At 42.1% G+C, this 16,075-nt stretch overlaps 2 protein-coding genes across 2 annotated transcripts; both read left to right on the top strand.

The window, feature by feature from the left end:
- Positions 1-1,845: 1,845 nt before the first annotated feature.
- Positions 1,846-12,055, top strand: LOC101775435 (protein GLE1). Its single transcript, XM_004952924.4, has 15 exons — positions 1,846-2,058; positions 2,161-2,307; positions 2,405-2,554; positions 2,797-2,911; positions 3,654-3,802; positions 5,495-5,666; positions 5,963-6,128; positions 6,944-7,041; positions 7,207-7,277; positions 8,311-8,392; positions 9,159-9,254; positions 10,704-10,787; positions 11,007-11,135; positions 11,286-11,408; positions 11,478-12,055. Coding segments are annotated over exons 1-15 (1,806 nt in total). The 5' UTR covers positions 1,846-2,056; the 3' UTR covers positions 11,700-12,055.
- A 481-nt stretch (positions 12,056-12,536) lies between these two features.
- On the top strand, positions 12,537-15,388 carry LOC101775030 (rhodanese-like domain-containing protein 11, chloroplastic). The gene is made up of 10 exons (XM_004952923.3): positions 12,537-12,708; positions 12,796-12,912; positions 13,193-13,300; positions 13,396-13,492; positions 13,649-13,688; positions 13,781-13,855; positions 14,311-14,398; positions 14,500-14,567; positions 14,900-14,972; positions 15,068-15,388. The coding sequence occupies exons 1-10, from the start codon at positions 12,586-12,588 to the stop codon at positions 15,149-15,151; spliced, it is 873 nt and encodes a 290-aa protein (XP_004952980.1). The 5' UTR covers positions 12,537-12,585; the 3' UTR covers positions 15,152-15,388.
- Positions 15,389-16,075: the final 687 nt, after the last annotated feature.

Here is a 16,075-nt window from a genome sequence, read left to right as displayed (position 1 = left end):
CCTTGGCTCCAATAGTATTGAAATTATGAATAATTCGGAGGCATATGAGATGGGAATGGCTCTTGATTCTGATGATGATCGCCCTGTTGGAGAGCTGACAGAGAGTTATGTTGAGATGCTGAGGCGTATCTTTCCCGACCGCCATGATCCAAGAGTACACGAGTTCAGCGATCTTGCTCATTTCGATCAGGCGTGTGCAGAAGGACGTGATGATGAGCTCCTAGAAGCTCCTGAGGCTAGCCCTAGCATGGTAATTGAGAAGGGTAGGGTATTCAAGAACCTCCCTGTATTGAAGAGGTGGTTGCAGGCATTTGCAATGATACGAAAGAGATCTTACAAGGTCTTACATTCATATGCAGAGCGTCGTTACACAGTTTCTTCACCCCTCTACTGCTAACAACTAAACAATAAACTAGTCTAGGTACTACAATATGTCTACGCATTGTAGTACATGACCTAAGCATGCCTATACTTAAAGTGCATTGCATGACAACACAATAAAAAGTCCAACAGTAGATAATATTGTTCATGAATAAACCATAGAACTAGCAAGTAATGGAGACTACTGAGTGCAACGTGGCCACTTTTTCTTCTTCAGGGCATCGGGATTCTCCTCCATCGCTGCTTTCGCTCGGCGTGCATGCTCAAGTTTCTTCTCCATCTCCTCCCTGTACGTAGCAACACGCCTCCTTTCCTCCTCTTCTTTGTGGTCCTTTTCTGCAGCCTTCTCTCTGCGTCTCTTCTCCATCATCTCCTTCTTCTCTGCCTCCCACCGCAACATTTCCTGCATCTTCCCTTTGTCTTCAGGCTTGATCTCAGTGTCGATCCACTGTTCAAAATCACAGAGCGGTGGAGGGGGTCTGCAACAAATGCAACTGTTACAAAACAAAAAAAATCATGCAAGATGTCATATGACACAAAATAATTGTTGCACAACATCAATTCCTCACCATGTTGTTAATGCGGCGCTGATGAAGTGTAGGCTCAAACGCAAAATTGGAACACATCCAATATCTCTGCCTATACGTGTCCTCTTCATCGGACTTAGCTACCTTGCAAGGATCGTCGCAAAAGCACATGGGCACTGGAACATTACTAGGCAGAGGTAATGGATCGAAACTATTTCCGGTCATCCGGCCATAACTACAATTTAACCATTTTCATTGTAAGAACCGAAAGCAATTAACGTTAAACCCTACACCTAGGGCTTCCCATTTGATCCACAACAATGAACCCATAACATAACAATGTGCGCTGAGGTTACCTTGATTTTCTAGCTTTTCTACGCCTTGGCATCCTATGATTGTATAATATAAATATTAAAATTGCATGAAACGCTAAGTTTAAATATCCGACTAGTATATACCGAATCGATGTGAAAAAAAACTAGGAGGAAGTGAGGATACCTTGCTCTCGAAGATCCACGGATCAAATCAAAGTTTCCAAGGTCCAATATGCTGATTCGTGATGTAGGACGAAGTGGGGAGAGAAAACTCGAGAGGGAGGAGAAAGAAGAGGAAGAAAGCTTGGGCAGGAAGGTTGGACACCGGGTTAAAGTGTCGAGCTTGGCACCGTGGTGTCATAGATCTTGGCATCGAGCTTGCGCCATAGATCTTGGCGTCAAGCTGGCTGCCAGGTCATTGACCACGCTGCCAACGTGGCTCCGACCTAGGTGCCAAATCCGTTGACGTCGAGACATGTAAGCTCGACGAGCTAGGGTCCAGATTTTGAAAGGATACTCCTAGTTATATTTGCGAGAAACTTTCAAAGAAAAAAAAAAGTTGGGCGGCGATGCGGCTCGGACGTCCCTCTGAAGTAATTGCAGAGGATCCGGTTCCGAGTACCAGGTGCCGGTGGATTTGCCGATTTGCTTATGCTAATTTTTTGGCCCTCGGTGAAGCATGGTTGAGACAGGAATCCCAATACGAATCAATAGTTTGATCAATAGTTTCCGAGTACAAGGACGAACCCTATACACCAGGAGGCCGGAGCGCTGACCCACACCTAGGGCCACGCCGCTGGCGACCGGGCGGCGGCGACGGGGACGACGACCGCAATGTAATCCCGCCCCGCCGTTTCCTCAGCTCGCCGCCTCCTCCCTTCTGTTGGTGTTCGTCGCGACTGACCTGCCTCCCCCTCTCTGCTTTTCCCTCCCCGCAGGGGCTTCGAGCGTGTGGAGCTGCGGTGCCCCAGGGCCCTCGACCCCCACCAGAGCTGGACGCTCGGCGACGTACTCGCCGAGCTCGACGCGCTGGATGCCACCCGCCGCGCCGCGCCGCCTACGCCCCTGAAGCAAGCGCCGGATTGGTACATCTCTCGCTTGCTTATATTGGCTTATTGCCTCTTTGGCTTTAGTGATTTGCCATTGCATAAGGTTCGACGAGCTTTGTCTGGTTAATTTTAGGGCTAGTGACGGCGGTGCGAGAGAGAAGGCCTTTGTGATGCGGATTGATGACGAAGACGACACAGAAGATGAAGACGGTATCAGTGTTGGGGAGTCCCAGGCTCTCGTGGTCAATGGAGCAAGGTTTTTTTGTAATGATCTTGAATCCAGGTGAAGTTTGATCTGTAATTAGCTTATGTGTAATTGCATTTTTTAATGAAATTTGTGTCATCATTTCTGGATTAACTACCTGTAGAGGGAGGGGATAATTGTAAGGAAGAGAATAGGTCAATCTATGAAGCATGGATTCCATTGGACCATTAAGTATGGTCTGTAGCATGTGTTCTTTCTTTTCGAAATTGCATGCCTGATGACTATAATTTCTTAGTTGTATCCCTTTTGTTTCGTCGCAGTGATTCAGAGGATGAATTAGATGGCCAGATTGAACCATACCACTTAATGGAGAAAAGGAACCTAGAGAAGAGCATTCTTCTTGAGCTGGAACGCGAGCATCATCTCAAAGTTCAAGTGTGTGCTGGGCATTTTATATTGTTTTACCTGCATGTTTTAGTAATTGATTACTGAATTCTTTTCGCTGTGTCCTTATTGCAGTTTATGTTCATAAGGTCCCCTTTATGCTTTGCATTTGATAATATTCTTTCATCGACCAAAGCAATAGAATGCTTATACTTGCACATGGTTTTTGTATAGCTATATTGTAAGAAATCCTGAATGGAGCATGTTTGTTCCCTTTATGCTTTCTGGAGATGCCACACTTGGATGGATGAATAGAAACACATCTCTAGATTTCAAATTGAACAATGATATGTATGGAAAGCAAGAGCTTCTTTTGTCGGTCAACTTGAACACACTATTCATCTACGCCACTGTTTTTTTTTTGTCAAATTGAAAAGATTGAGATCCAAGAAGAAAGATAGCAGGGTATCAAACTTCCTTATGTTAGGTATCACCATGTTATGTCACTGTTCTAGCAGATGCTGATATACCTGAACCATACAATTGTATGGAGTACATGGTTTCTCCTGATTTTTAAGAAACTTTTCAAGCTAGGCAAAATATGTCAACCTTTTCTAGCAGGGAAGCAATATTGCTTATTTTAGGGCATTGGCTATTTTATTTCGATGCATAACATCCCACCAATTACAAACATTGTCGTGCATTCTTGCTTTGACCATGATGGACTATTTTTGAAACCACATTGTTTATCTTTTTAAAAACCTCTTCATCATCTATGATATTTGTTCTTCAGGAAGACGTCAGAAGTAAGCTGGCTGCATTGGAGGTAGGCCATCAAAATGAAATTCAGAGAACAATTTCTGCATTCGCTCGTCTCCAGAAATATGCAGAATCAAGAAAAGAGATAGACAGAAGACTAGATGTGCACTTCCAGAGAAGAATGTATGTACCTTTGTAAATGTCTCTTGCATTTCTTGAAGTCTGCAATTTCCATATTTTTACAAATACTAGAGAAAAATTGTATTTGTTTTGATGAGATACAAATCATTTGTAGTACTATTCAATGTCTGTATCCAAATTCCAAAATAAGCTTCAGCGTAGAAGGTTCTCTCAGCAATGAGCTAATCGCTTACTGCATTGTTTAGCAATGCTGATTTCTCTGTTAAATTAATTCTATCTTCCAAAGTGAAAAGTGTATGCATTTACAAGGGCATCTGGAACTTGCTTTCAGTGTACTTCTTTATACAATCTGAAGATAAGCTGTACTTATGTGCACAACTCATCTTTATTAGATTGATTGAAGGATTCACACCGACAACATTTCTAAATTTTTTAGTTCAATGCTGATTGCTCTGTTGAATACTTCTTTTATTACTGTACTGTATCCCTCATAATCAGGCTATGTGTGTTGCTTCTAAGGGCAACTGCCATTTGCTTTTTCAAGTACACTATATGCTAGTTGTGTTCTTATCTTTAGGAGTGTTTTGTTATAAGATATCTTTTCTGTGTTATGATACACGTATATTGATTTCTTAGCCTAGTGCATTGGTGTGAAACATAGTCACAAAGTTCCCGGGTCGATCGGGTCGAGGAACGGGATCGAGGGTTGAAACTTTATAAAATTGCGGTACGAAGGGGGTATACCGCTTTGGAATGATAAATCACTATGTGGAACGCGACCCCAATTCATCCGGGTCGATGCTTTGGGATAAATTATGTACATGTGCTACTTATAAAGAAGCTAATCTGTACCGCCACTGCCTCTCCCACCTTCTCTGCAGCAGCTAAGCATCCTCATTGCCAAACCCCACTAATCCTCAGCAGCAGCAGCATCTTTTGACCTTCCTCCTCACATGCGATCTATCCTAAATCGGGACACGACCCAGTCTTGAATGGGACGCTGACCCCGTTCGACCCCGACCCCTGAATCGGGACGACGACCCCGGGTCATGGGACGAGGCATCGACCCGAATCCTGTGGCTATGGTGTGAAAGTTGTGCCCATTGCATCGCTTAAATTTTAACATTCCAATTAATTAACTCTTCAGATTCCTAAATAAAATTTTCAGAGCATGCTTGCTAAGATAAACCTAGATAGATGTTTTACCTTTTTGTTGATGTCATAGGATATACTCCCTCCAATTGCAAAAAATTGTGATACTGTCCTCGTGTATGAACTAAAGAAGTAAATGCCTGTGGTTTCTAGTAATTTTCCTTACATTAGGAATCCTTGTGCATGAATTATAAAGAAGTAAAGGACCGTGGTTTCTTGCAATTATCCCTACATTAGGAAAGATGGTTCATTCTAGTCCAAGGTGGGATGATGTTATTGTAATTGGACTTTTCTCTCCTTCTTAATACAAAGATACGCAGCTCTCCTGCATGTCCGAGAAAAAAAAAAGAAAGATGGCTCATTCAATCATGAGAATGACACTATTCTGTTAGCTAGAAATAAATAAGAAGAGGAAAAAGTGAGTGGAAATACTACCATGTATTGTGCTCTTTGAAGAAGAGCCGAGAAATCTAAAATGTGGATATAATCAACCAGCTGGATTCTGTTGTACAACTGTGACCTTGTAGTATGTTATGTTTTTACTGGCTTCAGTATTATCTTATCCTATTTTTTTTCTTGTAGTGCAGAAGTACTCGATAAACACTTATCTATGGTCCAAAGGGATCATGAGCAGAAATCCCAGATTGTAGAACGCCGAATAAGAGATGATGCAGCTCTTGAAGAAGCTAAAAGAAAAGAGCAAGCTATCAAGGAAGAAAAGTTAAGGCAGGAAAGAGCCCGGCAAGAAGCAGAGGTCAGTTTGCTCAGATTCGTTGATCACGTTATCTTTTTTCTGTACACAACTGCACTTGATTTGGTATTTTTGAGGCTTAGTCCAGAGTTGTAATGTTGGTGTGAACTTGGTACGGATCAGAGTAAATGTTCTGTGTCTATCAGTTTTGATTGCATCTAAGTTGTTTGTTTTTTTCGTTCAGTTATTCCTGTTACTTTTTGTTTTGCAGACTTTCTTACCACCAGTTTTGCTTTACGTCAGTGGTAGTTACTTGAGGCTGTTGTAGCTAATAAGAAAGATCATCAACTATGGTGCAGGCTAGGCAGAAGGAAGCTGCAAAATTAGCAGCCGAAGCACGGAAAACAGCATTTGAGGCTGCTCAAAAGGAAGCAGCAGAAAAGGAAGCTGCAGAAAAAGAAGCTGCTAAATCGAGGGAAGCGGCAGCTTCCCAATCTGGTCAAAATTCTCAGAATAATATTGCAGGTACTCCTTTTGTTTAAAGAACCGATTTCCAAACTTAATTTTTGTAGTTCTGTACATAGAGGTGTTCTAAAGTTCTGGTACTGATATTCCTAATAGGTAGGATTTGCCTGTTCCATATCCAATCTCATTCATGCTGAAATCATTCAATAGAAATTAGTATACTTTGTGCTTTTCTTGAAAAAAGTTTATTATCAGTTGTGTTAGCATTTGGTAACAGAAACTGGAGTTGTAAGTATACTTGATAAGTGTACACCAGATATTGTGATGCCTATGATCCATCTGATAGTCAATTCATCAGGTTATAACTTTCTATTTTATAACTTATAAGATGGACGTTCATATTTAACTTATTTTCTATTCAGTATTTCAGTGATGGAGTTATGCACTTCAGCACCTGCACTTACCAAACTTCACCCTATTCTATTTACTTGAGAATGGAGTTATGTACTGGCACCAGCCATACCTTGTACTGTTCCAGGATCTAACCACAAAATAAGAAAAGTGCAAAAAGACTTTGCAAGCTTGTATGTACCATTAGTGATCCAACTCATGGGATATAAGAAATCATGCTAATGCTTCTGAGTGTCAAAAGCTCATTATACTTGGATCATTCACCTAGGAGTAGAAGGAAATGGAAACTCTGGTGCTGTTTGCACATCTATTCTCTCTAGAGTCTCTGCATTTACTGTACACTGTCGAATCGATATCTCTATGAAGTATCATCATCTATGCATGCTGTTTGTTTCCCTACACTGCTTGTCTGTTGTCTCATATATGACACAGGGTATTGTAACAACTTTGTTCTTTTGTGTTAGGTATCAAAGTTTTTGCTGATAAATATGCATTAGAAGCGGAATCACGGAGGCGTGCATTAGTACATGATCAAGTGCCAGAAAACATTCATCTCAGCAAGGTCTTATTGTCAGCTGAAGCTCTTAATGTTTGATTGCAATTTTGAACAACTTGCTGTAATTTTGTTGATTTGATAATCCTGATGAATAGACTGTTCTGGCTTACCATTTGATGGATAGATGAGTATGTTGCTAATGTGTTTTCTGGCTGGCATCATATTATGCAGGAATTCGGCAAATATGACCGACAAATTGCCAAATCCATAAGTAAACTTATGCCGACTACTGACAGTGTCAGGTGAGCACAATTGAATATGGTTACATAAACTGCATGAAAGTTATGCTACTGCAGCAATTGTGAACTGAGTTGATTATGGAGATTATAAAATTTAATAACCATAAGTGAAGTGCTTGTTCAAAGTAAGATAGACTAGTTTTTATAATATACCTTTGTACTGGTTAATGTCGAAACTAGTTTCAAGTTGGTGGATGTCGCATTTTGTTCCTTAATCATCCTGCATCGCCTCATGAGTCATGGCTATTAAATCGTGAAACCTTCTAGACATCATGGTTTTGTGTTGTTTGCAATTTTTGCCTTGCAGCTCAAGAGCGGTGAAGTAGGTGTAGGTATTTATCCAAAATGTCTCTTATCAGTTTGGATTAGAATAATTGGAATTGCTTATATCGAAACAATAAGCTAGATCAGTTTTTGCTGCTTGCTTGACTTTGTACCGTTTACTTTATATTGCTCTGTCGCTCTGTTCTTCATTATTGGTTGACAGCAACAGGCATGTGGTTGATTGGTGTTATTCCTTGCAAGAGATTGATGTTCCTATAACTGAATGATGTAAAGATATGCTTTATTTCTCAAAAAAAAAACAATGCAAATATGCTTTATGGGTGGCATGCATATAACTTAATATCGTGTCAGTTTCAATAATGCTTGGGAAGCTTTACATACATTCATTGCATTATGGCTAGAATAGACATACTATCTTGTGATATTGTGATCATGTTGCCTCCAGAGTGATTTAATCATGTTTGATCTTGTATCATCATGTTTGCATTCACTTTGGTATCTGACAGCTGTAGCATCTACTAGTCAATTCAAGGTACTTCAAAAAATTTTAATACATACTACTTGAACCTAGTGCTGCCAATTGCATGAGCATACATCCATTGCTTTGTTTCTGCTTTATTTTTCATATATCCTCCTTTTATCACCTTTTTTACGCATGATGTGAAAAAATAGTGATCATCTGTTGTCTTGTTGAGGTGGATATTATCGGAGCATAATTTGATTTTTCCAATTGTATATTATTTTGGTGCAGAGCAAGGGCTAGCGAGCTTATTAAAGCTTTAGATGGACAGGATTGTCCCCGTCCAATTGCTTGTTTTATATTCGCAAACAAGGTAGCCACTTTCTAATTATTATTACAGGTTTCATTAAATTAGTAACATAATTAGTGTTCTATATGAATTGGAATGACAAACAGCTGCTGATTCTATTTCTGTGACTCAAATGTTCAATTATGTAATTTTTGTAGTGACTCGTGCCACTTACACGGTTATAGGCTTACAGTTATAGCATATATTAATGAGAGCAAACATTTCGAATAATGTGGGTGTAGGCATTTGTACTACTCCCTGTGTTCCAAAATATAAATTGCCTTCTCCAGTCCCCACTCTTCACAAAATACAAGTCGTGCTACACTTTTGAGGCACTTTTTTTTTAATCTTTCATTCCTGTTTGTCCTCAATTGCACTAGTACATGAGCTCTGTCACGAGCATCTTCATTTTCCATGACTCCCATGGTCCCACATACTAACTACTTACTGAAGGATCAGATCAATGATTCACATGGTAATTTCACACACGATCCTATTTCTTTTGCTCAAGTCTAAACGACTTGCATTTTAGATTGGAGGGAGTGGTCAGTGGTGGCTAGCAGCATGACTCCAGTTATTTCAAAATGCATTCTACTATTGAGTGTACCTTCCCATTTAGTTGTCATTAGAACTTAAAGGCTTGAACATCTTCAACTACTCATTAGGATTTCATGGTCTTATCAGCTACAAGTAGACTTCATAATCCTATGGTTTGCCCTTTTTCTTACATAATAATGAAATTCTGCGTCGTATTTATTTACTCACCTAACTGATCTAGTATGCTTTGCAGATTATTTCAATTGTCAAGAGTAGAAATACAAAGGACAAAACCTTTGGAAATTTAGCCTTTGCGTGTGGATATGTCATGCTATTAGTCACAAACCAGGTTTTTTCCCTCATCACCCTCAAAATATCGTCTGCCATTAGTCTTCACTCATTGTTGAATTCTTATTATCACTATTTTCTTGGTCTTAATTTAGTAGCGATCTTTGCAATGTAGTTGACTGAGATTTTGTCAACCTGAAACATTGAAAACTCCTACACATTTCGAAAGGTACAAGAGCACATATTGCTACCTTGGTTACTGGTTTTAGTGAAAGCTGGTTGCTTCTAGTAGGGAAGTGTAGTTTACTACTTATCTGTGAGGAATATAATTTTGAGAAATTTCTATTTTGGTTAAGTTTTGAGGCTTGGAAATAAGCCTGTTAATGGTTCGGGCTGAGCCCAGTTTAACTGGTCTGGTTTTGCTACCTGGGCTGACTAGGTTCGGTGGTAAATGGGCCGAGTTGTTTAGTAGGCTGGTTTGGTTTAGTTCTTGTTTCACATTAGATTGGTTCAGCTCAGTCCAGTTGAGACACGGGGTCGCTCGCTCCCATTGCGCCACCACCTGGGACTCATCCTTGCCCATCTCCTCGGCTAGTCCCCAGCCGCCTCCTCGTCCTACATCGACAGCATCGGCTCCTCGGACTCATCCTCCTCCACCTTGGGGAGTGACTGCCACCGGCACCACCGCCACCGCAGCCGCCGCCGGAAGGAGCGCGTGTCCTCGTCGTCGTCCGCGCTGAAGGCACACAAGGACCGGAGGTCCCGCCACAAGCGGCGGCGGTCCCATCTGATGATGATAGCTATAGCTGTGTGTCAGTGTGTATCGTTTCTAAATGGGGTGGAAACCGTAAGGAGGCATGCAGTTCAGTTTGGTTTTGGTTTCAAAAGGCTGGCAGTTTGGTTCGATTCAATTTTGGACGCATGCAGGTTGGTGTGGTGGAGTTGATCAGTGATATATTTAGCAGCTGGTGTGGTGCGGATTTCTCAGACCATTAGCAGCCTTACTTGGAAATGGAAATGATACTGCAACATAAAATAGTCAGATCATGAATTGCTTATATGCAATCATGATATAATAAGATGGAACATATCAGCTGGATGAAATGAGTGTTATGTATCCTTCAACGCAGTGAAGAGTGGAAGGTTGAAACTTATACGATGGTCACATGCTCTACATCCAATTTGTGAAAAACTTGGGTATAGACATAGGTCTTGATGCCAGTGACACAAGGCAACTGTGTTGTAAAATTCAGCTGTAATTTCCCTGTGCAATTTTAACCCATCATGGTGCCAGGATGACGCGACTTTTCATATTTCCTATGGCTTCTCTTAGGGCACTTGTGATCTTGCTGCAAATCTAATTTAATTAACACAAGGCCACCAATATGAAGACGTTTCTTGTTGATTTTGACTCGTGATATTTTCTGCTGCACTCTTGAAATCTTTTGGTGTATTTTAGCAATATAATTGCAAAGATTAACACTGACATTGTTCATTTTATGACCCTCAGGTACCAGATGCAATGGATTATCTTCTAGCTGAGTTTAACAGAGTTTGCATATACACAGTTCCAAAGCATCTTCATGCTTTAAATGTAAGTCTGCATGGTAATGAAATCTAATATATTTGCACTTTGTTTATTATCTGGCTCTTATCAGATGAGATGAGAAAACACCCCAAAAAGTTATAATCAAGCTCATAATTATTTCTGACACATTTTTAACAATTGGGTGCAGCAGAGACCAGGCTGTGTCATGTACCATTTTATATAACATTAAGTTTTGAATTTCTCATGATGTCTGTAATTTTGTAGGCACAAGCACGAAGTAGAGATTATTACAGACTGATAGGTTACCAGGAAGAAAACGGACAACTTGAGAGCACTGAAAGTTATTTAACATATGTTGTTGCATACGTCAAACTGTATGCGGCAATGATTCAGGTGTGCACAATTCTTTTCTCACATTATTGTTGCATGTTTGCTTTGTACCTTCATCTATCTGATTGTGAATTTTCCTAAGATATAAGCGTCTTTCAAGTAAACTGACGTATTGCACTAGATCAGAAACATGACTGCTAACTTCATTTACAGACAGAAATCAAAGGTGTACGTCATCCTCATGGCTTAGCTGAGGGATGGAGATGGCTTGCGATGTTTCTCAATGCTCTGCCAGCTACCACAGCCACTGCTTATGCCCTTCACGCTTTCCTCAAGGTAGAATCCACTTGAAGACCCACCGCTTTGGTGTGGATGTGGTTAACTGAAATTCTTGTGCTCTTTCAGATGGCCGGTTTTGCACTCCACAAGAAATATGGATCACAATTCCTGAAAATCCTGGATGTGATATCGCGGTGCTTTTTACCAGCTCTGAAAGATCAAGGCAACAAAATGCAGTCCGAGGCTGTCAACAATCTAAAGAATTATCTGAATGACAAAATCTACCTCCAGGAACCAGAAGGGCAGTACCTCGTTCAGCAACTTTTATCCAAAGAGTTATTCATGTGAAAATCAAAACACACATGGGCATGGGGCTGTAGAGTACGCCCATCAGGCACGTTCGTCGCATGTGATTAGCTCCAGTTGACAGTTGAGCCTCCAGTGGCAATCAGGCTTTGAAGAGGAACTGACCTACATGAATACCAGCATCAAATCATCCCCAACAATATTTATTTATTTATTACAAATTCTCCTCATGTATCCGGCCAAAGACGTGTATAGCATAGGTTGAGGTTTCACTGTATGTTGTATGTCTGTACCCTGTATCGAGGCCAATTCCGCCACCTGTATTGACTATTGAGGACTTGAGGGCAATTTCGCCTTCAGTTTTTGAAGAATTCTGTGCTGGACACTGGATTTGTGAATTGTTGTGCCGTCATTAAGGGGTGTTTGGATTCTAGGTGTTAAATTTTAGCAGTGTCATATTGGATGTTCGGTTGCTAATTAGGAGGACTAAATATGAGCTAATTATAAGACTAATTGCAGAACCCTGTACTAATCTATTAAACCTAATTAATTCATCATTAGCAAATGATTACTGTAACACTACATTGTCAAATCATGGACTAATTAGGTTTAATAGAATCGTCTCGCGAATTAGACTTCATCTGTACAGTTAGATTTCATCTGTACAATTAATTTTTTAATTAATCTATATTTAATACTTTTAATTAGTATCAAATATCCGAGGGGACAGTCAAACGGTGCCTAAGTCATTTCTACCCTTCGCATGGCTACGGATAGCCGTTGTGCCAGCCGTGCTGGACTTCAGTCTCCAGGCCCCACCAGTCTGCAGTTGCAGCAGTTGCAATCTCCTTGACCAATTGCAAACGCTACGGAGATAACGCTCGAAAGCTACAAGCCCGTGTCTGGACTGGAAGCAGCAGCAGCAAAAATGGCAGCGCCACCTCTCGGCCTCGCCCGTCGGTTCGCCGGCGTCTTCACCTCCCCGGCCGTGGCGCATTCCGGCTCCCGCCCCCGAAGCCTCCGTCCTGGTCTTGGTCTCCTCCCTTCGAAGGTGCGGGCCTTTACTTGAGCATCTTTCCCTCGTTTGCTTTGCTCTGTTCCCTACTGAGGCACGTCGTTTCGTGTGTGGTGTGTGCAGAGATGGAGCGGGGTGGTGAGGATGGGGGCGGTGGTCGGAGGCGGTCAGGAGGGGGAGGATGAGGAGCTGAGGCAGACCAAGGAGCAGGCCGCCGCCAGGAGGCGGTGGGAGACCCTGGTACGGTTCATTCATTCGCCTCTCTTATGTATATCTGCCTGCTCATTTTGTTTGTGGTTACTGACGATGACAATGCAAATTTCTTCTGAAATTTTCTCGGTCCGAAACTGCAGTGCTGTTGGATTGTTTGGGTTTTGCCTTCTTTGTTCTCGTGTAAATGCATTAAGTGTTTGAAACTTTGAATCCTGCACCATGGAATTATACAATCTTTGGTGATATGCCAATTTTGAAATGCTGAGCTCCTGTTTACTTGTATGACTCTGAAATGCTCTGCCTGAAGATTAGGGAGCAGAAAATTAAAACCCTCACACCCAGGGAAGCCGGTTATACCTACAAACTGACAGACAAGGCTCTTCTGGATGTCAGGCCCTCAAATGAGCGTCAAAAGGTCTGTCTTTCTATCAATAATTTTCAAATGTAAAGAGCAAGTGTGTATATTGTCTTATGTTCGTCCTTGTTTATTCCAAAACTGGAGTGTTGCAGGCCTGGGTGAAAGGCTCTACCTGGATTCCTGTATTTGACGTGGACACATCGGTTGATCTGGGCGGACTTAGCAAGAAAGTCAGCAACTTTGTAATGGGTATGCCACTAACCATCTGCATCCAAATTGTGTCCTGGCTCTTTCTCATTGTGTTGGACCCTTGCATCCAAACTTTTGAAATGGCATTTTTCTTTTATAGATTACAAATTGAAGATTTGAAGACTTAATTCGACTAATCTCATGATTGTTTCATAGGTGGCTGGTGGAGTGGCAGCTCAACATTGTCATTTAATAAGTATGCTTCACATCAACTTTACAAAGTTGGAACTATCTTGTTATGATCCTGGAAGGGTGATTGATTTTACTGATCGTAGATGAAATTGCTAGGAACTTTGTACAGCAGGTTGAGGAGAAGTTTTCTAAAGACACAGACATAATACTAGTGTGCCAGAAAGGACTTAGGTAATTTCTTAATCTCATACTGAAGCTGGATTTGTTATTCATGTGAAGCAGCCAGAGCACATTTGTAATTTTTTCAGCTTGCTTTCGTTTGGATAGCGCATTCAGTAATGGATTCTTCATTGCTTTTTTTCGAGTAATGTCTTGGTGTTTCTGTATTTTTGGATCATTGCATAGAAAGTCATTTGTTGTTTTCCTTTTACATTAGCTTATGCATATGTATATCTTGAAGCGTTTATGCTAGCAGTGTTCTATTTGTGTTGACAAGTTGCTTTCACCCTATCACTCTTCCTGTCATTGCTCTGTGCAAGATTTCATGTTATCTGTTCTCTTGGTGTTGCATATTCTACCTTCTAGTCTGCAATTTATAATTTAAAAGTACTGCAGAATGGAGAGCTTGAGTGCATCATTTTTTAATGATTGTTCGAAAATTTCAATTTCCTCCAAAATGTGGACAGATCACTTGCCGCATGTGAACAGCTGTACAATGCTGGTTTTGAAAATTTGTTCTGGGTTCAAGGAGGCCTGGAAGCCGCTGAAGAGGAGGTAGCACCATACAAAATGAAATCATTTACATTGATTCCTTAATATGCTGTTGCCTTGCTTGTTTTTGAGCATATACCAAATATGCCTTCCTTTTCCATCAGGACTTTGAGAGGGAAGGTTCCCAGCCTTTCAAGCTTGCTGCTATTGGAGGGGTTTCTGAATTCTTTGGGTAAGTTCCACGGCCTGAACTGTGTCAGCTGTTGTACTTTGACCAAAATGCCTACTCAAGCTGTTCTATAGGAATAAAAGAAATCATATTGCTGGTAAAAGAGCACTGTAGTGATGTACTATGTGCTTACCACTAACTTGAGTATGATATTGATTTTTTTACTTCTTTCCCAACCTTTCTGAAATCATGCAAAATATATCTCAGCATTCTATAGCAGTGATTCCATCAGTTACGACATGAAGCAGCAAATCATTTGTGTTTCAGCACTCTATAAACAGTTACTGAAGACATGATAAAGGAGTAACTTATTTGCAATCTCTTCCCTCATGCAGGTGGACGGACCAGCAACGCAGACAGGCCGCGAAGGAAGGACTGGGATACCGGCTAGTCTTCACTGGCCGCTTGGTAATTATTCATTCATCTCAAGAGATGGACGCTCCAAATAGTAATTGTTTTTCAGGGGAAAGGCAGTTGACATTTTGTTTCTCCTGGAACTTCAGGTCGGAGCACTGGTTCTTCTTGACGCTTTGTTTTTAGGCGCTCAAAGAATCGGCCCTCTACTTCAAGAAATGCAATCCCACTGATCCCTGCAGAATGTTCTTGTGGCATTTCATCAAGGTAGCTCTGCAATGGCGTTGGCGTGCCGTCAAAGACGAGGGTCTTGTACTCGCAGGCCTAGCCTGCTGATCATACATGGTGTATTCTGGTCTCATGGTTGCGTAGTAGATTGATTTTGTGTAGCATAAACGTGATTTTTTTTGTGTGATTTTTTTTTAAGGAATCAACGGGGCCAAGGAGCGCACCTGAACTTTTATATTCCACAAAACGGACGAATCCGGCTTACACGAGCGGGCATGGTGCTCAGAGATGGAAGAATATGGGGGAGAGAGAGAAGGCAAACTGAGGGGCTACATTACATCAAAGACCGATCGGCACTAGGACCTTAGGGGCTCAGTATCGAGACGGCTTGGAGCGCGACAGACCCAGAGCTTGACGTGTTCTCCGATTTGCCTGGCGATGTTGCGCGGCGAGAGGCGGAGAGCATCGAACACCATCTTGTTGCGGGATTTCCAAGTCACCCAGAGCACGGCGAGCGCCGCAGTGTGTCCAATCGACGGCGGGGAGTTGCCGAAGAGCTGAGCAATCGGTTCTGCGGCCTCGCGCGGGGACGTCGGAGGCGCGTGCGAGGGCAGAGTCGCTGCCCACAAAGGAGCCAGGCGGGGGCATGTGGCGAAGAGGTGGCCCGCGTCCTCAGGCGCCCCCGAGCAGAACAGACAGTCCGGCGAGTCGAGGGCGCCATGGCGATGCAGGGACTCCCGCGTGCGCGTGCGTTCATGGCGGAGGATCCAAAAGAAGATCTGTACCTTCTTGGGGGCAAAGGTGTCCCAGTTGCGCTCAGCCATCGGTGGGGCGGCGCCCGGCACGCGGAGGGCGTTGTATAAGTCCGTCGCCCTTGGCTTGGCCGCGCGCGCCCCGGGCACCCATCGGTCATCGCGGCGTTGGAGCAG

The sequence above is a fragment of the Setaria italica genome, chromosome I, assembly GCF_000263155.2.
Source record: "Setaria italica strain Yugu1 chromosome I, Setaria_italica_v2.0, whole genome shotgun sequence".
NCBI classification, from domain to species: Eukaryota; Viridiplantae; Streptophyta; class Magnoliopsida; order Poales; family Poaceae; genus Setaria; species Setaria italica.
This window is presented reverse-complemented; position numbering and strand designations above follow the sequence as displayed.

Bases quoted from the DNA above. Each gene is read 5' to 3' on its own strand.
- LOC101775435 (XM_004952924.4), top strand. The intron at 2,308-2,404 runs GTACATCTCTCG...GGTTAATTTTAG, and splicing joins CTGAAGCAAGCGCCGGATTG to GGCTAGTGACGGCGGTGCGA. The intron at 2,555-2,796 runs GTGAAGTTTGAT...GTTTCGTCGCAG, and splicing joins TGTAATGATCTTGAATCCAG to TGATTCAGAGGATGAATTAG.
- LOC101775030 (XM_004952923.3), top strand. From the start codon at position 12,586: ATGGCAGCGCCACCTCTCGGCCTCGCCCGTCGGTTCGCCGGCGTCTTC. The intron at 13,689-13,780 runs GTATGCTTCACA...TGAAATTGCTAG, and splicing joins TCAACATTGTCATTTAATAA to GAACTTTGTACAGCAGGTTG. The intron at 14,568-14,899 runs GTAAGTTCCACG...TCCCTCATGCAG, and splicing joins GGGGTTTCTGAATTCTTTGG to GTGGACGGACCAGCAACGCA.